This window comes from Vigna unguiculata, chromosome 3 (genome assembly GCF_004118075.2).
Source record: "Vigna unguiculata cultivar IT97K-499-35 chromosome 3, ASM411807v1, whole genome shotgun sequence".
Taxonomy (NCBI): domain Eukaryota; kingdom Viridiplantae; phylum Streptophyta; class Magnoliopsida; order Fabales; family Fabaceae; genus Vigna; species Vigna unguiculata.
Genome location: NC_040281.1, coordinates 61370340 through 61396645, shown reverse-complemented (window position 1 = coordinate 61396645; position 26306 = coordinate 61370340). Strand labels below are relative to the sequence as shown.

Below are 26306 nucleotides of genomic sequence, written 5' to 3'. Positions count from 1 at the left end.
GACGTTGTTTTGTCCGTTCCCATGAATGACATCACATTTAAAATTTACAACTTGAATAAAGTAAAAAAACTAAATTAATCTAGAATTTCTCCTACACATTTGTGATGGAATTCTTTGTTGAGGCAACCTAAACTTTTCAAAATCACAATACAAAATTAAAAATTAAAGTCAAGGTTGCTTTTACGAATATTTAAATCTTTAAAATATAAAATGTGTTATATTAAATGAAATTTCAAGATTATGCGTGTTTTTGTTTTAACACATTTACTGTTACTCTTGATGAACGAGAAAGAGTGAGGATTGATTAATTTTCATTTAATGTATTTAGAAGGATTTATGAAATATGAAATCTCCATCTTCTCGTATGAAGATCAGAAGTACATGCAGAAAAATAATATAACATTTATTTATTTTATTAAAATATAATATTTAAATTTAAATTATTTTCAATTATTCATATTGTGTGAGTTGAGTTAACTCGCTTCGATATCTTAACCACATTTTTTTTTCTCAATTTTATTCATTCACTTTTCTCAAATTATCTTTTCAAATACAAACACATACACATATGGTATGTGGATTTTTATTTGATTAATCTTATTTTATTTTCTTTAATTAAATTTATATTTCTGACACACTAAAAGCACCCATATAAATAAATACAAAAAAAATGAATGATTATTTTATTTATACAAATTAAGGTACATAGAAACAATTATTACAATTATTAAAATAATTTAATTACATTCTCATTTTTACAAAATTAGTTAAATTCAACATTAACTTTTCGTTTTTATGTTATAAATATAAAATTTTAATGATTGAATATATGACACATTTAATGTAATGATATTTATAATCGTTTTCATTTTGGATAATTATGTATACAGTAAGCCTTTTTTTTATTCAATTATGGGTAAATGTAAGTGGTATCTGGGTCGGGTCGGGTATAATTGTTCACGGAAGAATAAAAAAATGAAAAATAAATTTGACAGAAAAGGATGAAAATTATCTCATTACTAGAAGTATTTGACTTTTCCGGGCATGGAGAAAAGAATTCAAAATTGAGGATAACAAAGGAAGAAAACAAAATGAGAAACAACAAATTGGGAAAAAGGAAAGGTATTTGGTTGAAAATATATGACTAGAATTTAAATTTGTACTATTATAAGAAACGACAAATGACATGCAAAAATAAGCACCATTACTTCCTTTGTGAAAAATAATATAATTGATTAGGTAAACTAACGTTGATATTAGTGTTTTTTTCTTTGTCATTTTTTTATTTAAAATATCTTTATTTTTGTTAATATATTATTGACAAGGAAGAAAATAGACATATAAGTAATAGATACATGCACTTACTTATATATAAGGAATAAGGTGTGAATGTCACGTGTAACTTTCACGTGTAACTTTCATATATATATATATATATATATATATATATATATATATATATATATATATATATATATATATATATATATATATATTTACATAATATAATATGATATGGTTGAAGTTTTACTGTATTAACATTTTTATAGTAAAGATTATATAATCTCACATAATTAATTAAGTCTTTCTTATAATTAATTATGTGAGTATTTTACTAATCCAGTCTTTTTACTGAATTTTTTTTTATTTTTTTGCTGAACATTAAAAATATGATGCTTTGATATTTTAAAAATAATTTTAAAATATTTTAAAATTAATGATTATTAGTTTATTTTGAAAATACAATAGAAAAAAAAACTAATAAAAAATCTAAACTCATATTTTACCGTTACGTGAGATATAATAAATTATATATAAGATATAATCTATTATATATGCACAAATATAACATATAATCAATTTATGAAGTAGTATTATTATTTCATTAATACAAATTGTGCAGAAACTATTATTGCAAAATAATTTAATTACATTCTCATTTTTACCTTTTAAAATTAATCAAATTCAACATAAACTTTTCATTTATTTTTGACGTATCTTTCCACTCTTTTACTAAATTTAAAAAATCTCACTTCATTCACTTATTAAAAAATTAATTAAGATGATATTCTTTTTATATTTCTTTTTTGACTTAAATACCTTTTTGGTCCTCATTTTGGTAGTATAGTGTTTGTTGCGGATGATCCTCATTTTGACAGAATGTTGTTTAAAATGGTCCTCATTTTCGCAATTCGTGTTTTATTTGGTTCTTTTCTGTAACGCCGTTTAAATCATTAACGGAGCATTATACGGGTGACACAATTTGTATTAGGGTGTGTTATGTGTATTATACATGTGTGGTAATTAGATATTTGAGGATAAATAAGTGAGCTGCTAGGGTTTTGGTAAGGAATTTGGACAGTTGGTGAATTTTGGCAATCTTGTTCCTCCATTTTCAATTGGTGTTGCTGCAATCTTCTTCCTGCAATCCTATTATATAGGTATGTTACAGTCTCAATCTTCTTTCTTTACCTCTGATTGTAATCGTTGGAGGTAATTGTGTTGTATCACTTCGTGCAGTGTTGGTGGTTCAACGTGAAATGGATTAACCCCGATTTGTAGATGGCAGTTTTGAGGATGGCAAGAACTCCAAAGAATATTGGTAAAAATTTTTGGATACAATCTGTTTTTATTTTTGTGTTAATAATAAATTGATTTTAATTTTTTGTTTATTGATTTACATAGTGGTAGTTCCAATAATGTGGGTTGCAACTTTTTCAAATGGTGGTGTTGATGAAAAGGATGTCACAAATGAGGCAGATTAATGATTTGGAGAAGTTATTGAAGGTTGATGAGAAGAGGCTGCAATTAGTAATAGGGTTCACTTGTGTTGTTATTGTATTATTCGTACTGTTATTCTAAAGTCGAATCTGTTTTGTACTATTGTTAAATGAAGAAATAAATTAGTTTGATTATGTTGATATTAGTTCCAACATGTTCAAAATGACATCTTAATCTTAATATGAGCATTGAAGTAAGTGATATTGATCTAAGTTTGGAAAAAATTAAATTGATCTAAGTCTGGAAGAAGTTAAATTCATAACAATTCATCCTCATCAAAATGCACTACATCAATGTTTGGCAAAAGTGAGACTGAACGAAGTTTAAGGAAAGTCAAAATGCAGTACATCAATAATGAATTCTACATCAGAAATTCCAAAAAATAACTAAGACGTTTGTAGCTGCTATCATGGTCTCCTCCTAATCTGTAAACCCTAAACTCACTTACCTCTTTGATGATGATTAACTGGAAAATTGAAATGAAGAGCGCAACTGCAATCCAATGATGAAATGACAAGTATTAGCTGTTTCCTCTGCAAATCCGAGCTCAAGAAAGATGAAGATGAAGAAATTTCTCTAATTGCAAAATTTCTCCTAAATTACAAAATTAAAGTTAAGTAGCCATATGTATAGTGCACATAACATATCCTAATACAAACCGTGTCACATGTACAATGCTCCGTTAATGATTTAAATGACGTTACATAAAAGGACCAAATAAAACACGAATTACAGAATTGAGGACCATTTTAAACATTCGGTAAAAATGAGAACCATTTTAAACATTCTATCAAAATGAGAATCATCCGCAACAAACACTACGAAAATGAGTATAAAAAGGTATTTAAACCTTTCTTTTTCTAATATTAGAGATCCTATATTGATTAACCTCAGCTCACTTTCCTAATGTGTTGACCTTGTTAAACATTTCACGGGGCTATCATAAATTTGACTAAAGCAATAAAAACATTGGCAGAAAATCAATTTTATGAATGAAGAAATTAAATTATCAACCAACACATAAATATGGTGACATAACATATACATTTATTTATTTAAATTTTAACTGTAGAATTTATTAAGGAACCACTTATCTAACTGTTTCCATATATTTGCCAGGAAAGTGAGCAACTTTGAAAACTCAGCTTGTGAATAGAAAGTGGTCAATGTTGCACACCTTTAATAATAAGTATGATTTTAATGATTTACTGTTGAACTAAAGACACAGATAAAAAAGTCTTTGACATTTCTATCAACATCTGGAATTATAATTACTTAAAGAAATATTAAATATTAAATATTTTTATTTTTATAGTTTTCTTTTTTAAATAATTAGAATATTTTGATGCTTTGTCTGTTGTTTTCATTTAAAAAGTAGGAAAGATAAGGAAACATGTGGGGAATAAATGCATTGTTTGGGCATCACGGAAAGTGTCTTTGAAATTTATTTATTTATTATATTATTTTGATATTAATGATTGGACTAATCTTTGTGTCCGCTCGTGTCAGAGTGCCCGTAACTATCAAGAAACCAATCAGTGCTCTCTCTATTAATTTACGACATATATATATATATATATATATATATATATATATATATATATATATATATATATATGTATTTAGACAATATTTTAAATTAACATTTAAATTATGATGTGTAATGATATGAAGAGTTTGAATATCAATATGAAAGAAAATGTAGTTGGATATATATAAAAAATTCAATACAATTTGATTATGATGATTACGTGTATTTAATTTTAAAATTTGGAAATCATATATGAAAGTTTGAGACAAAACAATGTTTTGATTTTGTGTAAAAAATTAAGAAGTAATATTTAATCTTCTAAAAAATTGCAATGCAGATGATTAAGGTGGCTACCATTTTTAATTAAGGAATCACAGTTTCAAAACATTACGCAGAGTCATTAACATTTAATCAAGCATTATAATATAAAAAATCACAAGAAATAATTAATTTGGGACTTTTAATAGAAGAAAAATTTGACTAGAATTACCGAGTTAGCTTGATGGCAAAGAAACTTCAAGATCTGAGACTCTTAACAATTTGACCAACGCTTTAAAGTGTGAACTCGTGAACTATATAAGTAGCTAACGGAGTTCAACTTCCCAACCACCATTTGTTTTTTAATTATTTCATTCGTTAATTCCTCTGTTGTTGCTTTCTACGGCTAGTTATCGTCCCGGCTCACAAATTGCTTCAGCTTTTTCTCCAAAAAGGTTCATTTCTTTTTCTCTATAATTCAGTAAACTGATGGAAAACCAAAAATGGTTATATGCTGAAATATGTTTGAACTTTAAACAAGTGTGAACTTAAAAGTTTGACATTGAACCATCATCTTCTTCGCAAGAAACCAGGAAACAAGAAAAAAGATAACGAGCATGAAGGAAGTCACTGTGTGCTGTGTGTTTTGTGTTTCTCACTTGAATTAATGCATTTTCTGCAGCTGTTTTAGGCTTACAATCATTGGCAGAGAGGCTTGTAAGAAAAAGAAGTCTTTTTCTGTTGAAATGGAAGGGGATAACAGTTTGAACGAAGTTACTAACAACAATCAAGAATCAAAGTCCAGGAAGTCTAAAGATGAACCCGTCAAAACAGTACCCTTATACAAGCTTTTCTCTTTTGCCGATTCTTTGGATCACTTGTTGATGTTGGTGGGCACTGTGGGCGCTGTGGGGAATGGAATCTCCATGCCCTTGATGACTTTGATATTCGGAAGCATGATCAATGCATTTGGAGGATCCAGTACCACGGCCGAAGTTGTTGATGAAGTTTCCAAGGTATTTTCTCATTGACCCATTTTACTATTACTACTACTACTCCATATTTGGGAAACAGTATCCTTAAAAGTTAACAATTTTGGAAACTATTCAGGTGTCTCTGAAATTTGTATACTTGGCTGTGGGTACCTTTGCTGCATCACTTTTGCGTAAGTACATCAGATTATACGCTCTTATGATCTAACCAGTTAGATTGTCATAATTTGATCAAACGCTAAAGATACTTTGTTTTCTATGTACCAGAGTTGGCATGCTGGATGATCACTGGAGAGAGACAAGCTGCAAGAATTAGAGGCTTATACCTTCAAACAATTCTGAGGCAAGATGTGACCTTCTTTGATAAAGAGACCAACACCGGAGAGGTTATTGGAAGGATGTCAGGTGACACTGTTCTAATTCAAGATGCCATGGGTGAGAAGGTATTAAAGAACCGTCCTTTTCTTATTAGCTACAAAAAAACAGAAACAAAAGAGTTTTAGTTTAAGGTTATTTAATTGCTTCTCTACCCTTTGATACCAGGTGGGACAGTTTATTCAGTTAATGGCAACTTTCATTGGAGGATTTGTTGTGGCGTTCATCAAGGGGTGGCTTCTAACTGTTGTCATGCTGTCTTGTATACCACTTCTTGTCTTGTCCGGGGCTCTGATGAGCCTGGTTATTACAAAAGCGTCATCCAGGGGACAAACTGCTTATTCCAAAGCTTCAAGTGTTGTAGAGCAGACAATTGGCTCTATCCGAACCGTAGGCACACAGGCTAAAACAAACTCTTCAATTTTCCTTTTTGTTATTGTGCTGATAAATAAATCACCTTTTTCTCTCTAATGCAGGTTGCATCATTCACTGGGGAGAAGCTAGCAATAGCTAAATACAATCAGTCCTTAATCAAGGCTTATATCAATGGAGTGCAGGAGGCAGTGGCTTCTGGTTTGGGTTTTGGTATGCTATACTTTGTGTTTATCTGCAGCTATGCTTTGGGCATTTGGTTTGGCGCGAAAATGATCATCGAGAAAGGATACACAGGAGGAGAGGTTGTGACAGTTATATTTGCTGTATTGACTGGCTCCATGTAAGTTCTGTGTTTCTTTTGGTTTCTACTGATCTATAATTTCAAAAACTTGATTCTCTCTGTCTCTGTCTCTGTCCAAGAACTCCGAGGATTAGACTTATAATGTGTATTTCTTGCTAACTATATTTCGATTCCCAGGTCTCTAGGCCAGGCATCTCCAAGCTTGAGTGCTTTTGCTGCAGGAAAAGCTGCAGCCTTTAAGATGTTTGAAACAATTGAAAGGAAGCCATTAATTGATGCCTATGACACTAATGGTCGGAAGCTTGAAGACATTCGTGGCGACATAGAGCTTAGGGAAGTCTGCTTTAGTTATCCTACAAGACCTGATGAACTGATATTCAATGGATTTTCGCTTTCAATACCGAGTGGCACTACTGCAGCTTTGGTGGGACAAAGTGGGAGTGGAAAATCCACAGTTGTTAGTTTGATAGAGAGATTTTATGATCCACATTCTGGTGCAGTACTTATTGATGGTATCAATCTCAAAGAATTTCAACTGAAATGGATCAGACAGAAAATTGGCCTGGTCAGCCAGGAACCAGTTCTCTTTACTTGTAGCATTAAAGAGAATATTGCCTATGGCAAGGATGGAGCAACCGATGAAGAAATCAGAGCTGCGGCAGAACTTGCTAATGCTGCCAAATTTATAGATAAACTACCTCAGGTGAGTTCTCAAACCTCATTTAGATGTAGAAACCGGATTTCTTACTTCTATCTTTATTAGAAAGGGTCAATAATTTTATATGATTTATGAATTTAGGGACTAGATACAATGGTTGGTGAGCATGGAACTCAGCTCTCTGGGGGTCAAAAGCAGAGAGTGGCCATAGCAAGAGCTATTTTGAAAGACCCTAGAATCCTACTTCTGGATGAAGCTACAAGTGCCCTTGATGCTGAATCTGAGAGAATTGTACAAGAGGCATTGGACAGAATAATGATAAACAGAACAACTGTCATTGTTGCCCACCGTTTGAGTACTATAAGGAATGCCGATACCATTGCTGTTATTCATCAAGGAAAAATAGTTGAAAGAGGTAAACATATAATATAGTAACAGTATCTTTTCAATGACTTACATTTTTTAGGAGCTGTTGTTTATATTCCTCATTGCATGACTATAATATAAGTGAAATTTGATCAGGTTCACACGATGAGCTCACCAAGGATCCCGAAGGAGCCTATAGCCAGCTGATCAGACTACAAGAAATTAAGAAGTCAGAACACAACGCAGAAGAAAGAGAAAAACAAGAGAGTATATCGCATTCTGGAAGACATTCGAGCAAAAGGTCTTCTTTGTTACGATCTATAAGCCTAGAGGGAGTTGGAAACAGTGGTCGTCGTTCACTCTCAGCATCATTTGGTTTGCCTACATCTGCTGGCTTCATAGAACCCGTCGTTGAGGGGCCTGAAGATCATCCTACAACATCTCCTTCACCACCAGAAGTGCCTCTTCGTCGCCTGGGTTACCTAAACAAGCCAGAGTTTCCAGTGTTACTGATGGGGACTGTAGCTGCAGTGATAGCCGGAGCAATATTACCTGTTTTTGGACTCTTACTCTCCAAAATGATCGACATTTTCTATGAGCCACATGATGAACTTCGTAAAAACTCAAAAATTTGGGCATTAGTATTTGTGGCGGTTGGTGTGTTATCACTCCTGGTTTATCCGGCTAGATTCTACCTTTTTGGTGTTGCTGGTGGTAAGTTGATCCAGAGGATCCGGAGAGCATGTTTTGAGAAAGTAGTTCACATGGAGGTAAGTTGGTTTGATGAAGCTGAGAATTCGAGTGGAGCAATTGGAGCAAGGCTCTCAACTGATGCAGCTTCCGTCAGAGCATTGGTTGGGGATGCACTTGGTTTGCTGGTTCAGAATATTGCCTCAGCAATAACTGGATTAGTAATTGCCTTTGAATCAAGCTGGCAGCTTGCTCTTATAATCCTTGCTATGGTGCCTCTACTTGGACTAAACGGATTTCTGCAAGTCAAGTTCTTGAAAGGATTCAGTGCAGATGCAAAGGTTTGTTCCTCACTTCTACTACGCTAAAATTTTGAACAAGTTATATCAAAATGTGTTCTGAGGTGAACTGATAATTTATGAATATATGTAAATCCATTTCCTTAAACATTTTTGGCATTACATTAATAGAACTGGAAAAAATATACTTTGTGTTAGAGCATGGATCAGCAATGTTTCAAGCATATATGCTCAGAATGCATTTTTGACTTAGCTATATGTTATGAATATTGATATTCTGTGTGCCTACAGAGATTGTATGAGGAAGCAAGTCAAGTGGCGAATGATGCTGTGGGGAGTATAAGAACAGTTGCTTCTTTCTGTGCTGAAGAGAAGGTGATGGAGTTATACCGGGGAAAATGTGAAGGACCAATCAAGACGGGCATAAGGCAAGGGATAATCAGTGGAGTTAGCTTTGGAATATCATTCTTTGTGCTGTATGCAGTTTATGCAGCAAGTTTTTATGCCGGAGCTCGACTGGTAGACGGTGGCAAAACATCATTTACAGATGTTTTCCGGGTAAGTGTCTCTCTTAACTAACACGTTAGCACCATTACTGCCAAGTGATTAATCACCAAGATTACCCGACAGGTTGGCTTTTTCTGGTATTGATGATTTTATCTCCAATTTGCAGGTATTTTTTGCTCTCAGTTTTGCAGCTATAGGAATCTCTCAATCTGGCTCTTTGGTCCCTGATTCAGCCAAAGCAAAAACTGCTGCTGCTTCCATATTTGCCATTATTGACCGTAAGTCACAAATAGACTCAAGTGATGACTCTGGAATAACATTGGAAGAAGTGAAGGGAGAGATTGAGCTTAAGCATGTCAGTTTCAAGTATCCTACAAGACCCGATATTCAAATATTCAGAGATCTTAGCCTGACCATTCATAGCGGCAAGGTAAACTTCTAATTTTAAACATCTTGTCTTCTTCACCACTCTAAATTGTTCTTCCCAAACTGATAGATTGATTGAATGTGCTGATAAAATAAACAGACAGTTGCACTGGTTGGAGAAAGTGGAAGTGGAAAATCAACAGTGATCTCATTGTTACAAAGATTCTACGATCCAGACTCAGGTCACATTACACTGGATGGAAAAGAAATCCAAAGCATGCAAGTTAAATGGCTGAGACAGCAGATGGGTCTGGTGAGCCAAGAGCCTGTGCTGTTTAATGACACCATTCGAGCCAATATTGCATATGGCAAAGGAGACGCAACTGAGACAGAGATTATAGCTGCAGCAGAATTGGCAAACGCTCACAAGTTCATTAGTAGTTTGCAGAAGGTAAATTACAGTGTTCTATTGACTCTCTGTAGTATCTTAAAACTTCTGAATTGGTGAAAGTTATGTTGACAGCATATATTATAAATGCAGGGTTATGACACGGTGGTTGGTGAGAGAGGAGTTCAGTTATCTGGGGGACAGAAGCAGCGAGTGGCAATAGCACGAGCTATAGTAAAGAATCCAAAAATATTGCTGCTAGATGAAGCCACAAGTGCACTTGATGCTGAGTCTGAGAAAGTGGTTCAGGATGCGCTTGACCGTGTCATGGTGGACCGAACCACCATAATAGTGGCTCATAGGTTATCCACTATTAAGGGTGCTGATTTAATCGCTGTAGTTAAGAATGGGGTGATAGCAGAGAAGGGAAAGCATGAAGCATTACTGAAGAAGGGTGGTGACTATGCTTCTTTAGTTGCATTGCACACAAATGCTTCTACATCTTAGTCCCCTTTCAACTTACTTCGTTCCAACCAAATTTTTGTCCTACTCTCTCATGCCTTTAGTTATATGTCATATAATATGTAAGATAATATTCTTTCTTCAAAAAAGTAGTGGAAGAATATGTTTATTTCCTTTTTTTTTTATCTCTTTTTGTTCAGAATTTGTTCTTGTAAGTCGTGTGCTTGATAAAAAGTTGATGTGTTCGAACTCTTTGTAAGTCGTACCAATTTCCCTCTTTTGCGAACTGGTTCCTCGTTGGGTTTCGGAATGTTCATTTTTCGTTCATGGAGTTCTTGAAGATTTAAACATTACGAGGAATATTAAAATCCTTCGGTACCAGAAATTCAAGCACATACTAGTTGACATATTTAAAAAATTATTCTCCTTAACATTCACCTACGAAACCCTAATAAATGTCAAACGAAAATTAATTCTTATATATGAGAACACAAATATTCTTAACAATCTAAACAAAAATTGACGCAAGAAAATTCTAATCCAACCAAGATCATTAGAGAAACTAATATAAAGAAATATAGATAAGTGTAATTCGTATTTTCTTTAAATAAAATATAAAATATAAAATATCTAATTTTAAATAATATAATTACGTTTCCAAAGTTACAAAATTTTAATTTCTTTTAGAATTCGTTATTCATGTAACAGATCTTATCATAAAACATCCCTTTAAAAAAGTTTTCTTATTTTAATTCAAAACACGGCTCCTTCTTCCTGCACCCCTAATTTTTCTGTCTGCATTCCCATAAAATTTAAAATTTTCATTTTACCCTTATTCCCCTTATGCTAAAAAAAGCTTAAAATGGGGAAGAAGATGATAAGAATGGGAAAGAAATAGAATAAATAAAATGGTTTCGGGATAGGAAGGGAAGATTAGATGACGAAGGAATCCCAGAAGTTCTGATTTTTGGTTTACATTCCCAAATACCTAATTCGAAGATTTGGAATTGCGGAACATCTGATGGGAAAATAAAATAAAAAAAATTATGTTTTGAAATTAACTTTTGTATTTGGAAAATGTCTTCCAGGACATCTAATCCAAACTGTTAAAAAAGAATTTTCGGAACAACTATTCTATTTTTGTATTTAAAAATAATTTTTGATTTTTTTTTTACATCTGGCACCGATTTTTTTGGAATACATTTTTTTGAATTGGAAATACTTATGAAAATTGAATAAAAAAAATATTAAAGATAACCATGTCTTGACTCATTCTTGATTTATTATTCTTAATTTATCACACCATAGCATTAAAAACAAAAATAAAATAAAATAAATAATTGAAAAGTAATTAAATAATAAATTAAAAGTAGATAAAAAGAATATATCAAAATATTAGTATCCTTTTGAGAATTCAGCCGGCAAGATGTAGGAAGAAAAATACTAACAGATACACTTAATGATTGTTTTATAGAAAAATTATAATTTGACTTTTATCTTTTATATTTTTATGTGTAATATAAGTTTAGTATGAACCATTAATTTAAAAAAAAAATGATAAATGATCCAACCTGATCCATGTCAAATAAAAAAAATATAAATAAAAAAAATGAGAGTATTTTTGTAGTCTTTTAATATCAGGATCATTATACTTTCTCAAAGGACGTGAATCATTGTATTGCTGAATTCATATGGAAAACACAAATATAACTTTAATGGGATGCAAATGGAGGAGATGAAATAACTTCGGTTGCAGTTATTTATCATTTGAGTTAATTAAGCTTTAATTGTTTGAAATTAAAATTTTGATTAATTTATAAAATTTTAATTAAATTTTTATAATCTATTAAATAAATAAGTTTTTGTATTTATCATATTTTTCACATATGGTTTATTTTGTATTTGATCTAACTGACAATGTCATTGAAAATTACTAATAACTCTTTTGAAAACTCCTTTACTAATTCTTCTTTTTTATAAATAAATTATCCACAAGGTTGAGAATTTATTGATTTCGAATCATAAAAAATAAAAAAAATTATTAAAATTAGTGATAAAAATAATTATGTAAGTGATAATTAAATTATAAAATTACACATAAAAATATAATAACTATTTCAGTCATGTCACATTATCTATTTAACCACAAAAGTCAAATAGTACACACTCAATTAAAAGTTATAATATTTTTAAAATTTAATGAACCATAAAAAATAATAAATTTAAAATTGGTTTAATTATTTCTTTGGTCTCCATTCTCCTAGTAAAATATTAATTTAATTTCTCTATTTTTTTATTTCAATTTGGTCCCTACATTGAGAAATTCAATGCAATCAAGTCCTCCCAGTTAGTGGTACAATAGCTTAGAGGTATTACATGTTAGTTCCTAATTTTTTGAATTTTTTAAAATTACGTGGCAGTGACAGTATGATGTCACATTGACAATGTCACATATCACTATTATGCTATTATGCCAAATGTCATTACTTCATTCTCAATTTTGTTTCTGTATCTTAATTTTTGTCTCAATTTAGTTACAATTTTTGTAAAAATAGAACAATTTTGTTCCTCTCCAAATTAAAATCAAATTTAATTTCTATATAAATGTACACAAATATTTCTATCCAAAATTGATATTTCAAGTAAATATTTTTAACAAAATTAAGTTTATTTAAATTTATATTTTACATTGAACTTTATTTAAAATTATTTTAAAGTTGTTAATAGAAAATGATGCTAATAGAAAAAAAAATATCATAAATTATATTTGATATTTTATTACATCATACTTTAATATTGTTTTTTTATTTGAATTATATTTCAAAGAATTGTATATTTTTAAAATGTGTAAAGTTCAATAATTTATATCCAATTGTTTGATGGAGTTGGTGTAAAAATAACAATTATAGAAATTTAAAAATAATTTTAACTAGTTTATGTAACAACTGAAGACAAATAAATTTAAAATTTGAAAAATAATTAAGTAAAGTTGGATGTGAAACGCAAATTCAAATAAACATAGTTATTTTAAAAATATATAATAAAAATATCAAATTTAATAAAAATATTTATATAACATTCATATAAAATTAATTTTTATTTCAATTTGGAGAGGGACAAAATTGCATAACTTTTACAAAAAATGAGATTAAATTGAGACAAAAATTAAAATTACAGGATCAATTTGAGAACAAGAAATGACACCTAACATGATAGTGACACATGATATTGTCACTGCCAAGTGGTACGACGTCAGCGTGACACGTGACAATTTTTTTAAATTCAAATAAATAAATAAATAGTAAAAAAAATTTGAAAAAAAATTGAAAAATTTCAAAAAATTCAAAAACTAACACATGACACCTCCTTTCACGCTCTTACTATACAACTAGTGGAAATGACTTAATTACATCAAATTTTCCAAAACATGAATCAAATTAAGATAAAGAAAATAGAGAAATTAAATCGATATTTTGCTACTAAAATGTAAATCAAAACATAATTAAACCTTTAAAATTTAAAGTTCTCATGCAAGTTAAAACTGAATTAAATCTAAATATTTTAAATAATTTGCTTGCAGATAAAGCAAAGACTTTGGTGGATGCAGCTTTTCATCACTTGCTTCTATTTTTTCAAAGAAACCTAATTTATGCATCTAACAATTTAAATTTAAATACACAACACAACTAATTCAAGGTTTGGCTTGATTTTCTTTTCTGTGCGTGGAAATATATGCAACTATCACCTCTTCTTCTCATTCAAACTCCAATAATGGCACTTGTTTGACATTTTACTCTTTAAATTATTACTTCTTCACATTATTTTGTCCACAATTTTAAAAGTCATTCATGTGAATTAAAGAGATGTAGAAAATATTTGTAGAAAGAGTCAAATACAAAGATAAAATAAAATAAAAATAAAGCAAATGTGTTTGAATCAACATTTTTTCTTTTATATAGAAAGACAAATTTATTTGAGTAAACAGAAAACTTAAGTTAATGAACCAAAGCTTAAAATGTGTATTTATATGTTTAATTTTGGATCATCATTTGAAATATTAGTGACCGAATTAATGAATAATAGTCTTAATTGAAACCATCCACCTGTACATCATCATTTGATTATTATTTAAAAAAAAAAAACTAAAATGATGTAACTTGTGCAAAATAATTTAAATCTATAAAAAGAATTTATTCCTTTTTCATTTTACAACAAGTGTTTACGAAAATATTCAATTTGCTATTTTATTGTACACCATTAGAGATTTCTTAGAATGAATCGCCTCATTACAGAATCTATCAAGGAAAGGAAGAACTAATTACAAGAATATTCTCCATACTTAATTATGTATTTAATCGCTACAGTATCAGGTAATACTAATTTTGATCACCTAAACTAAAAAAAAAAATTGTAGTTTAAAATTGAAAAAAAAATCAAGTCTATATATAAATAATCGATTTGAGTTTAACTCAAATTAGCTTATTTATTGATTTTTATAGTGTTTTTTTCTTTATTCATCCTTTTTTTTTTAAATTTTGATTTCAATCTTTTGTAAAATGTTTGTATTTAATTGTAATCTTTCTAAAAATTTAAATATTTATTTTTAGTCTTTAATATTCATTGTAAGATAGATGAGTAATATTTATTTTACCAATCTTAAACATATTTTGAAATTACACATAGAATTTAAGTATTACAACACTAGTGCATTATTTGAAAGATAATTAGTATTATATAATATTAAAAACTAAAAGCAATGATTTTTAATTAAGAAAAAAAAAAATTAAAGACAAAACAAAAAATTTAATATAGACTAAAACCGTGTTTAAGACAATATAAAGGGTTAAAAAAAATTTTAGATTATTTTTAATTCTATATGTTTAATGCTTATAAATTAAGATTATATTGTATTAAATTTAAAATATTAAAATAAGTTATTTCCATCAAGGACACTAAAACAAATCTAACTCAACTTTAAAGAATTAAAGTTATATATATTTTTTTCCTTCTCAAAGTACAATCTCTTACGTCTGTCTACTTAGCTCACCGGTCCCTTTCAGAGGACAACACAAATGCATGTATAATGTACTATTTAAAATTGGTATTTGACAGTGATTTATATTAAAGAAGATGATAAAAGGTTTTTTAGTCAAAAGGATGATGATTGATGATGAGGCATTTATTTTTTTAAGAAAATAAAATAATCATAGTTTCAACACTACACAAATAATTTGATTCGGTCTATACAGCCAAAATATAATTTGTTCATATAAATTGTTTAACTTGCGGAACAAGAAATTGCTGTTATTTTTATTTCTTTTATCTAACTGGTTGGGTTTAATCTCTTTATTGAAAAATAAAAATAAAAACCCTAATTTTCAAGATAACAATGATTTTGCCCATTTGATAATGTCAGTAAAACTAGATGTGTCACCTATTTTAAGGTCAATTAGGAAAGAGTGTCAGTACTTCTAGAAGTTGGGCAATTAAATTGAAATTTTGATATTGATACAGTAATGAAAATAAACCAATTAAGTAGGAAAAAAGGAAAAAAAAATTATAAATTATAATCTTGTTGATTCAAATTTCAAAGTTTTTGAAAATATTTAACTAGTGTTGCTGTAATGTATGAACTACCAAGTTGGAACTGGTTTTACATTAGTAGGAGCCTTTGTTCCAATTTTCAACTTTTCAGTTGTGCTGCATGTTACCATTCGTACAATTCCTTCAGGTTTTGGTTGAGCAAGTTGTTTACTTCTTCTTTTGGTTTTGAATGCATTATGATCCCACTTTTTGGTATTTATTATACTGTTATTACAGTGATTAACAACCAGTAGAGAAGTGAGAAAAGTTTTGCATCAAGAAGATGGCAGAGGATACAGACTTGAATGGAGATCCTAAAAGCAAGCAAGAGTCAAAGAAGAAGGAGGCCAAAGATGAACCCGCCAAAACAGTACCCTTATACAAACTTTTCTCATTTGCTGATCCTTTGGATCATTTATTGATGTTTTTGGGGACTGTTGGTGCTTTTGGGAATGGAGTCTCCTTGCCCTTGATGACTCTCATATTCGGAAACATGATCAATGCATTTGGAGGTAACAATAACTCCAAACAAGTCGTTGATGAAGTTTCCAAGGTAATTAATTCCCCATTAGCCCCTTTTACTAATCCCTTTTACACTACTTAATGCATTCTCATACTTAATTTCAGGTGTCTCTGAAATTTGTATACTTGGCTGTCGGCACCTTTTTTGCCTCACTTTTGCGTGAGTATGTCATATTATCTGTTAATCTAACTGGTTAGTGTGATTCATTATGACCCGAAATGAAACCTTGTCTGCTATGTACCAGAGTTGACTTGTTGGATGATCACTGGGGAGAGACAAGCCGCAAGAATTAGAGGCTTATACCTTCAAACTATTTTGAGGCAAGATGTCACCTTCTTTGATAAGGAAACAAGAACCGGAGAGGTTGTCGGAAGGATGTCAGGTGATACTGTTCTTATTCAAGAAGCCATGGGTGAAAAGGTGTTAATTTTAACCAACCACCTTATAAGTCTTAAACCATTTGTCGTTTAAGGTAAACTCTGTTTCTTCATTTGCTTTTCCCTACCTATGATTTCAGGTGGGACAGTTCTTGCAGTTCATGGCAACTTTCGTTGGAGGTTTTGTTGTAGCATTCATCAGGGGATGGCTTCTAGCTGTCGTCATGCTATCTAGTATTCCACCTCTTGCTTTCTGTGGTGCTATGGTGGGCCTGGTTATTTCAAAAGCATCATCCAGGGGACAAGAAGCTTATTCTAAAGCAGCAAGTGTAGTGGAGCAGACAATCGGTTCTATCAGAACTGTATGCACCCTGATTAAAAAAGAACCCCTGTTTTTGTTTTTTTGATGTTGTTGAATATATAATTGACTTCAATTTATCCAACACAGGTTGCTTCATTCACTGGGGAGAAGCAAGCTATAGTTAATTATAATCAGTCCTTAATCAAAGCTTACAAGGCTGGACTGCAAGAAGCAGTAGCTTCTGGTTTTGGGTTTGGTGCTCTCTACTTTGTTTTTACCTGCAGTTACGGTTTGGCAATATGGTTTGGTGCAAAAATGATAATAGAGAAAGGATATACAGGAGGACAGGTTGTGACAGTAATGATGGCTGTTTTGACTGGCTCCATGTAAGTTGTGTGTTTTTCTCTTTCTAAAATTGGTTCTTCCCCAATCAGAAGGTATGACAAGGTAATTATACTATCCTATCTAACTAGATTTCCGATCCTAGGTCTCTGGGGCAGGCATCTCCAAGCTTGAGCGCTTTTGCTGCTGGAAAAGCTGCTGCCTATAAGATGTTTGAAACAATTAAGAGGAGGCCAGAAATTGATGCTTATGACGCTACGGGTCAGCAGCTTGATGACGTTCGTGGAGATATAGAGCTTAGGGAGGTTTGCTTTAGTTATCCTACAAGACCAGATGAACTGATATTCAATGGATTTTCTCTTTCAATGCCAAGTGGCACTACGACAGCTTTGGTAGGGGAAAGTGGGAGTGGGAAATCCACAGTTGTTAGTTTGATAGAGAGATTTTATGATCCACAATCAGGTGAAGTTCTTATTGACAGTATCAACCTTAAAGAATTTCAACTGAAGTGGATCAGACAGAAAATAGGCCTAGTTAGCCAGGAACCAGTTCTCTTTACTTGCAGTATTAAAGAGAATATTGCCTATGGCAAGGATGGTGCAACTGATGAGGAAATCAGAGCTGCAGCAGAAGTAGCCAATGCTGCCAAATTTGTAGATAAACTTCCTCAGGTCAACCCTTGCATGTCCTTTTAAATGTAAAATATGCACAGTAATAAACGGTTTGAAATTTCGTTTCCTTTATAAGGATCATCTTTTTCTGCATAGCATTTAGACTTGAGTAAGAAAATTCATATGTTCCTCTAACTTTGGTAATGTTGGATAACTATGAACGCAGGGGCTAGACACAATGGTTGGTGAGCATGGAACTCAACTATCTGGGGGTCAAAAGCAAAGAGTTGCAATAGCAAGAGCAATTTTGAAAGACCCAAGAATCCTACTTCTGGATGAAGCTACTAGTGCCCTTGATGCTGAATCTGAGAAAATTGTGCAGGAGGCATTGGACAGAATAATGATAAACCGAACAACTGTCATTGTAGCCCATCGCTTAAGTACTATAAGGAATGCTGATAGCATTGCTGTTATTCATCATGGAAAAATAGTTGAAAGAGGTAGACATAGATATCTAATTTTTCCATGACTCAATTCTCAAATGCTTATATACTTTAGTCTTATATTTTTCCTTGATCAGGTTCTCATGCTGAGCTCACCCAAGATCCTAATGGAGCCTATAGCCAGCTCATTAGATTGCAAGAAATTAAAGGATCAGAAAAAAATGCTGAAAATGACAGAGACAAGCTAGAAAGTATAGTGCATTCTGGAAGACAATCAAGTCAAAGATCTTTCTTAAAATCTATAAGCCAAAGGTCATCAGGAGTTGGAAGCAGTGGTCATCACTCATTCTCAGCATCACATGGTGTGCCAGTATCAGTTGGCTTCTTGGAACCTGCAAGAGGAGAACCTCAGACACCTCCTTCAACTTCAGCACCGGAAGTGCCATTATATCGCCTGGCTTATTTAAACAAGCCAGAGATTCTAGTCTTACTGGCAGGGACTCTAGCTTCAGTTGTAAATGGAGTTATACTACCCATTATTGCAGTATTTATCTCCAAAATGATAAGTATTTTCTATGAGCCACATGACGAACTTCGTAAAGATTCAAAACTCTGGGCATTGCTATTTGTTGCACTTGGTCTGGTATCATTTACCATGATGCCATGTAGATTCTACCTTTTCGGTGTTGCTGGAGGTAAGTTGATCAAAAGGATTCGGGAAATGTGTTTTGAGAAAGTTGTTCACATGGAAGTAAGCTGGTTTGATGAAACTGAACATTCAAGTGGAGCAATTGGAGCAAGGCTCTCTTCTGATGCAGCTGCTGTTCGAGCTTTGGTTGGAGATGCACTTGGTTTGCTCGTTCAAAATGTTGCTACAGCTGTCGGCAGTTTGGTAATTGCTTTTCAAGCAAGCTGGCAGCTTGCTTTTATAGTGCTTGTTTTAGCACCGCTATTGCTACTAAATGGATACGTGCAATTCAAGTTCATGAAAGGATTCAGCGCAGACGCAAAGGTTTGTTTTTTACCTCCACTAATCTATCAACTTAAATTGTGATTTAGAAAATATCTATGTTTCAACTTCACTGGGATTTGGACCCATTTCTTTGTACTTTTCATTTTCATTTTTGGCACCACACTGAGAAGAGTGAAAAAAATTACTGTATGAAGATCAGAACATGGATCAAAAGTGTGACAACAAGCATGTGCTCTTAATGTGCTTTTGACCTATACTAATATTCTATTTACCTAACAGAAACTGTATGAGGGAGCAAGTCAAGTGGCAAATGATGCTGTAGGGAGTATAAGAACAGTTGCTTCTTTTTGTGCTGAAAAGAGGGTGATGGAATTATACCAGGAAAAATGTGAAGGACCAATTAAGGCAGGCATAAGGCGAGGGGTAATAAGTGGACTCAGTTACGGGGTATCATTCTTCATGCTTTACGCAGTTTATGCATTAAGTTTCTATGCTGGAGCTCGTCTAGTAGAGGATGGAAAATCAACATTCTCAGATGTTTTCCGTGTAAGTTGCTCTCCTAACTTGTTTCACCAAGTCAGAATTTGCACCACTTTTGTTCTTGTCATATCCATTACCGCTAGGCATTTGTTCACTGAGATAGGATGGTTCCGTGTACAATGTTCAGCTGTTTTTTCTTGAATTAATGTTATTGATTCCTGATTTTCAGGTCTTTTTTGCATTCAGCATGGCAGCTATGGGAATCTCTCAATCTGGCTCTTTGGTACCTGATTCAACTAGCTCAAAAAGTGCTGCTGCTTCTGTATTTGCTATTCTTGATAGAAAGTCGCAAATTGACCCAAGTGATGACTCTGGATTCACATTGGAAGAAGTGAAGGGAGAGATTGAATTTAAAAATGTTAGTTTCAAGTATCCTACCAGACCTGATGTTCAAATATTCAGAGATCTTTGCTTGACTATTCGTAGTGGCAAGGTAACTCTCTGACTGTGCACCCTGTTTGATACACTAGGTTCATTGTTCTTCTTAAACTATTGTACTGATTGACTATAGTGATAAAATAAACAGACAGTTGCACTGGTTGGGGAAAGTGGAAGTGGAAAATCAACAGTGATATCATTATTGCTGAGGTTTTATGATCCAGACTCAGGTCACATCACAGTGGATGGAAAAGAAATCCAAAGCATGCAAGTAAAATGGCTGAGACAGCAGATGGGTCTGGTGAGCCAAGAGCCTGTGCTGTTTAATGACAGCATTCGAGCAAATATTGCATATGGCAAAGGCGGGGATGCAACAGAGGCAGAAGTTATAGGTGCAGCAGAACTGGCAAATGCTCACAACTTCATTAGTGGTTTGCAGGAGGTAAATTACAGTGTCCTATAAACTCACTTCTCTTAAAGACAGCATAGGATGTTATGAAGAATGTATGCATTGTGCAGGGTTATGAGACAATAGTGGGGGAAAGAGGGATTCAACTATCTGGAGGGCAGAAGCAAAGGGTGGCAATTGCACGAGCAATAGTGAAGAATCCAAAAATATTACTACTAGATGAGGCCACTAGTGCACTTGATGCAGAGTCTGAAAAAGTGGTTCAGGATGCACTAGAGCGTGTTATGGTGAACCGAACCACAATAGTAGTGGCTCATAGACTATCCACTATAAAGGGTGCGGATTTAATTGCAGTGGTAAAAAATGGTGTGATAGCAGAGAAGGGAAAACATGAAGCATTACTGAGAAAGGAAGGTGACTACGCTTCCTTAGTTGCATTGCATACAAGTGCTTCTGCATCTTAGTGCCCTAACCCTTTACAGTTCTAGGCCGATTGGGTCTCAACAAAATTTTCTTGCTCTCCATGATGTATCAAGTTTACAAGTCACTCTTGTGGCTTTATTTACGTCTACTATGTTGTTTGTTTTTGAATTGTTCCTGGAGTTTTATTGGTTTTCCTAACACATCTGTATTATATTTATATCTCTTTTTTTTCCATAGTAAATATCTTTCAGAAATCTGAGTTTTGATGTTAAAAAAAAGTTGATATTTGTTCCTACCGATATACAGAGATATATGAATAATTTTCTCCTATTTTGATTCTTATATTAGGAATTACTGTACTAATTACCCATATGGGTAGAAAACACAATTCTACAAGATTTCATTCCTAAACTATTTAATTTGGAAACGCATCACTTGTATTAACTAATATTAACTATTATTAGCAGCAAGACAACTTTAAAGTACTGGATACTACATACAGCTAAGAATGTTATCAGCACCAAGTAAGCGTTATGCTGCAGAACAAGTACTGAAAAATAGGTTTAAATATTGAATGAGTGTTCCCTTTCGTACCTTACAGACTCGGTTGAAAAGAAATAGTTCTAAACTTTGTAGTAGGAGAACAAAATGTTGAGTTACCTTTTTTCTCAAGTAGTTGGTAAACAAAGTTATCACACTTTTTTGTCTCAAAATATATCCCAAATTAAATTCGCAAGAGAATGCTTTGCCGGTCCACCCGGTTTAATAAATAACAGGTGACCATGTCACCCGAGAGTTGAAAAAGAAAATCTGAAAAGAAAAATTATTTGTTTGTTGACAAACCTTTTACAGTACATATGTAACAACATTTTAATAAATGAAAGAAATTGTTTTGATATGATTTGAAAATAGAAGAAAAAAAAGTGTAGGATGTTGAAAAATAAATTTTTTTTTCAAAATATCATATTTCATCTGAAAATACATGATCAACTTGAGGTTTATTCTTACATAATAAAATATAATATTTTTTGATAAAAATATGTTTTATTATACTATGCAGAAACTTTACATGAGTTCAAGATTATGCACGAACGTTAAAAAATAAATTTTAACTCTAACTTAATTTTAGAAAATTTATTTATAAGGTAAATGTTGTTTTTATTATATATTATAATTTTACATTATTTATAATGAATGTAAAATCTCCTACTATTAAATAGAAAGATGAAATCTTAAATTGTGTTACGCATGAATAAATTTTATAAAAATTATTTAAATAAGTTAAACGAATAAATTTTAACAGTTTATATTTGGAATCTTATTATGTATTAATAGATTTTGAAAGATTGTTACCTTTTATTTATTTAGGAACGGTCTCAATCTGTAAATAGGTGTTAGTGTCGGTAGTGTTGTTGGTGCAAAGTTGGGATGATCAGAATATAGAAATGAATGAGTACTCGTGATAGGATAGTAAATGATTGGGAAGAAGAAGAAATATAAAAATAAAAAACAAAATCTAATATGAAGAAAAACATATTTAATCAATATAAAATATTATGTAATGGGGATTTCAAATTGCTGGTAAGCAATTATTAATTGTGGTTTTAAATCAACACTATTAGCCGTTAATGTGGTATTTTTCTCTTTGCCACAGATGATCTGGACGACTATTTTAGTTATTACATTTAAAGAAACTCATATAAATTATTGGCAAAAGCAATATATTTTTTTAATGAATATTTTTTCTTTTGCTAAAATCAAATACATGAATATAAATATGAGTGATAAAAAAGATATTTTACAACCAACTCCTTTTCCTTTTTATTGGTTTTATAAAAATTATTGTAGATATCAATTTATTCAACAATTGGATCGTGGGGTTACCGTATTATTAGTTTAGATTTTATCTTTTTAATAATAGGTAATATATCTAAAGCAATATGGACCAACGAGGCATGTGGCTCATATTGGAATTGGAATCCAAGATATGTGTACACGTGTTTAATACGTTTATTTTGAAAATAATAAGATATGATACATAATATATGTATATTGAATATTGTACACAATTTTTTTAAATATGATAAATATGTTATTTTTATTGCGTGCATTCAAATTAAAATCATAGGTATTAAAATTGTCGACATAAAAAATTATAAATTATTATCATCACAAAATTATTGTTCCTTTATAGATCAAATATTTCAATGATAAGTATCATATATACATACGTGTCAAACACAGTTACATCATTTATATTGAAGGATCAATGCTTTATAGGTCTGGACAATAAAATTGAAATATTTGTTTAGAAAATAAGAAACTAAATTAAACCCTTTAGATGCTGTCGTTAAAAGACGATTTTAAAATAGGTGAACTTGGTAAACAATAAGAGTATTAAACAATAATTTAACATCAAATAATTTCATTAAATTAGTTTAAAATTTATTAATTATTAGTGTTGTTATTATTATAAATTAAATATACATAATTTTTATAATTTTATTACAAATAAATTGAAAGAGATATGTGAACACTAAGAATGTTTTTTATATATAAATATAGTAGATGTATAAATTATAATATGTATAAATATGTAAAGAAATGTTAGTAAAAAGATATATAATAAAAATATAGAATTATCTTTTGTACTCACATAATACGATGTTATGTTATCGTTTGAAAAACATGTAAAGCATAACTTAATTTTGTGTGACCCTTTTATCTGCGGATTGGTGAGCCAACTCGGCTCACCATGGATTCAACTCGGATGAGCTGGGTTTTAAATAAGTCGGTTCAAAAATTAATCTGTATTGAAATTTGTAAAAATATTTCAACCCAATCCGAACTCATGATGAGTTAGGTTGACTCGCGAGTTCCAACCCATTTTGATAGCTCTAATAAATATAATAGATGTAAAAATGACAATGATCATGTAAAGAATTGTTAATAAAAAGATATATAATAAAAATATAGAATTATTTTTTTACTCACATAATACGATGTTATCGTTTGAGAAACATATCATATTCAAATCTTTTGGATTAAAAAACATAATTAAATGTACTACACCAATAACATAATTATGAAAAATATATAACATTAAGATTAATTTAACCAATTTACAACCTCATTTTAATTTAAAATCATTTTATTAAACATTGTCCAAAATATATATTGTCTTTTTCTAACGTAAACCACGTCATATATTCTGCCTTTTGGCTACCGTAAAGTAGTGTATCATATGTCTTATCAAATAATCGTTGGTTTGAAGTGGTAGTTTTGGTCGAACTATAAAATAGTATATATTATTTGGAATCTACTTTAGGTATTGGTAATGTTAAAAAAATAAATAAATTGTGATTAATTAGTAACTTAATTAAAAAGTATTATTAATATTAATTTTGACATAGTTATTTAAAAACTTTTTATACGAATGCTTACATTTAAATAATAGGCTTAACTACTTTTGTTCGTCCTCATTTTCGTAGTGTTTGTTGCGGATGGTTCTCATTTTCACCGAATGTTTAAAATAATTTTCATTGTCGCAATTCGTATTTTATTTAGTCATTTTCTGTGACACCGTTCAAATTAGTAACGGAATACCTGTACAGTACACCTAACACACCCCAATGCAACGTAATACAAACAATGACACTTGTACAGTGTTCCGTTACTGATTTAAACAATGTCACATTAAAAGGACTAAATAAAACACAAATTGTGAAAATGATGACTATTTTAACATTCGGTAAAAATGAGGATCATTTAAAACATTCGGTACAAATGAGGACCATCCGCAACAAACACTACGAAAATGGGGACGAAAAAGGTATTTAAGCCTAAATAATAATATAAAATTCTATACATATTCTATCTATGTTTAGTTAACTTTTAAATATATCATAAATGGAAGTATTTTTAATTAACTTCCTATTAATTTTTTTTTAACGAAACTTAATTATAAGAATTCTTTTGTAGGATTAATTAACTCTCCTTTATTCATTCAAAGTTAGTTATTGCTAATTCTTCCCACGTTAGGTTAAGAATTCTTCTCAAAGTACCATTCGATTATGTTTTCTCTTCTCTTTTTACTTTCATTATCAAATTTTAATGAAAAAGACTTTAAAATAATAATATTAGATTTAATATTTAAATAAATTTTAAGTGTCTATTATTTTAATATTTTATATATTTAATAAATTATTTTTAAAATTAAGCATCTGATAAATAATTTAAATATCGTTGGAAACTAATTTATAATATACTAGCGAACACACAGGCGCTGTTGCGCCTGTGTATTCGCATTTTTTAATTTTTAAGAAATTTAAGATCAATAATAAATGTATAATTTTTAAAATAATTGTTAAATATAAAATTAAAAAAAATAAGATATGTATAAAGAAAATTTAAATGATGATTTAAGACAAAAAAGAGGAATGATTAAAAGAAAAATATTAAAAATTATTTATAAATTAATTAATTTTTAAAACAATTAAGGGTAAAACGAGTATTATGAAATGTGGACATAAAAAGAGGAATCCCTTTATTGTTATATAGATAGATATATAAAATTAAAAAAAACTAAGATATGTAAAAAGAAAATTTAAATAATGATTTAAGATAAAAGAGAGGAATGATTAAAAGAAAAATGATTAAAAATTATTTATAAAATAATTAATTTTTAAAATAACTAAGAGTAAAACGGTTATTATGAAATGTGGACACAAAAAGAGGAATCTCTTTTATATTTATATTTATATTTATATATTTATAATATATATATATATATATATATATATATATATATATATATATATATAGATAGATAAATAAATATTTTTACTTGTTTACTGAAATTTTTGTTTATAATATATAATATTTTTTTTGAGAAATACTAATAGATTTTTGTAATACAACTTAAGTAAATAATAAAATAAAATAATTTAATTTATTTGTACCTAAAACAAAAAATATTTATGTAGTACTTAAAGCAAAGATAGATGACATTGACACCTAAAATTTCTTTAAATCCAATTTTAGACATAATCAGT

At 30.6% G+C, this 26306-nt stretch overlaps 2 protein-coding genes across 2 annotated transcripts; both read left to right on the top strand.

Moving 5' to 3' along the window:
* The first annotated feature begins 4786 nt into the window (after positions 1-4786).
* LOC114177645 (ABC transporter B family member 11-like) lies at positions 4787-10665 on the top strand. The gene is made up of 13 exons (XM_028063073.1): positions 4787-5025; positions 5253-5586; positions 5681-5735; positions 5830-6005; positions 6106-6327; positions 6414-6652; positions 6791-7316; positions 7413-7686; positions 7794-8668; positions 8918-9184; positions 9300-9563; positions 9660-9950; positions 10041-10665. Exons 2-13 carry the CDS (start codon positions 5317-5319, stop codon positions 10392-10394), a joined length of 3813 nt encoding a protein of 1270 aa, XP_027918874.1. The 5' UTR covers positions 4787-5025; positions 5253-5316; the 3' UTR covers positions 10395-10665.
* A 5230-nt stretch (positions 10666-15895) lies between these two features.
* LOC114177648 (ABC transporter B family member 11-like) lies at positions 15896-21452 on the top strand. The gene is made up of 13 exons (XM_028063082.1): positions 15896-16080; positions 16170-16485; positions 16560-16614; positions 16700-16875; positions 16973-17194; positions 17281-17519; positions 17621-18146; positions 18313-18586; positions 18667-19541; positions 19782-20048; positions 20212-20475; positions 20569-20862; positions 20940-21452. Exons 2-13 carry the CDS (start codon positions 16216-16218, stop codon positions 21291-21293), a joined length of 3816 nt encoding a protein of 1271 aa, XP_027918883.1. The 5' UTR covers positions 15896-16080; positions 16170-16215; the 3' UTR covers positions 21294-21452.
* Positions 21453-26306: the final 4854 nt, after the last annotated feature.

Coding starts and splice junctions, on each gene's coding strand:
- LOC114177645 (XM_028063073.1), top strand. CDS start 5,317: ATGGAAGGGGATAACAGTTTGAACGAAGTTACTAACAACAATCAAGAA. Junction 7,317..7,412: donor TTATAGATAAACTACCTCAG/GTGAGTTCTCAA, acceptor TTATGAATTTAG/GGACTAGATACAATGGTTGG. Junction 9,564..9,659: donor TGACCATTCATAGCGGCAAG/GTAAACTTCTAA, acceptor TAAAATAAACAG/ACAGTTGCACTGGTTGGAGA.
- LOC114177648 (XM_028063082.1), top strand. CDS start 16,216: ATGGCAGAGGATACAGACTTGAATGGAGATCCTAAAAGCAAGCAAGAG. Junction 16,615..16,699: donor CTTTTTTGCCTCACTTTTGC/GTGAGTATGTCA, acceptor GCTATGTACCAG/AGTTGACTTGTTGGATGATC. Junction 16,876..16,972: donor AAGAAGCCATGGGTGAAAAG/GTGTTAATTTTA, acceptor CTATGATTTCAG/GTGGGACAGTTCTTGCAGTT.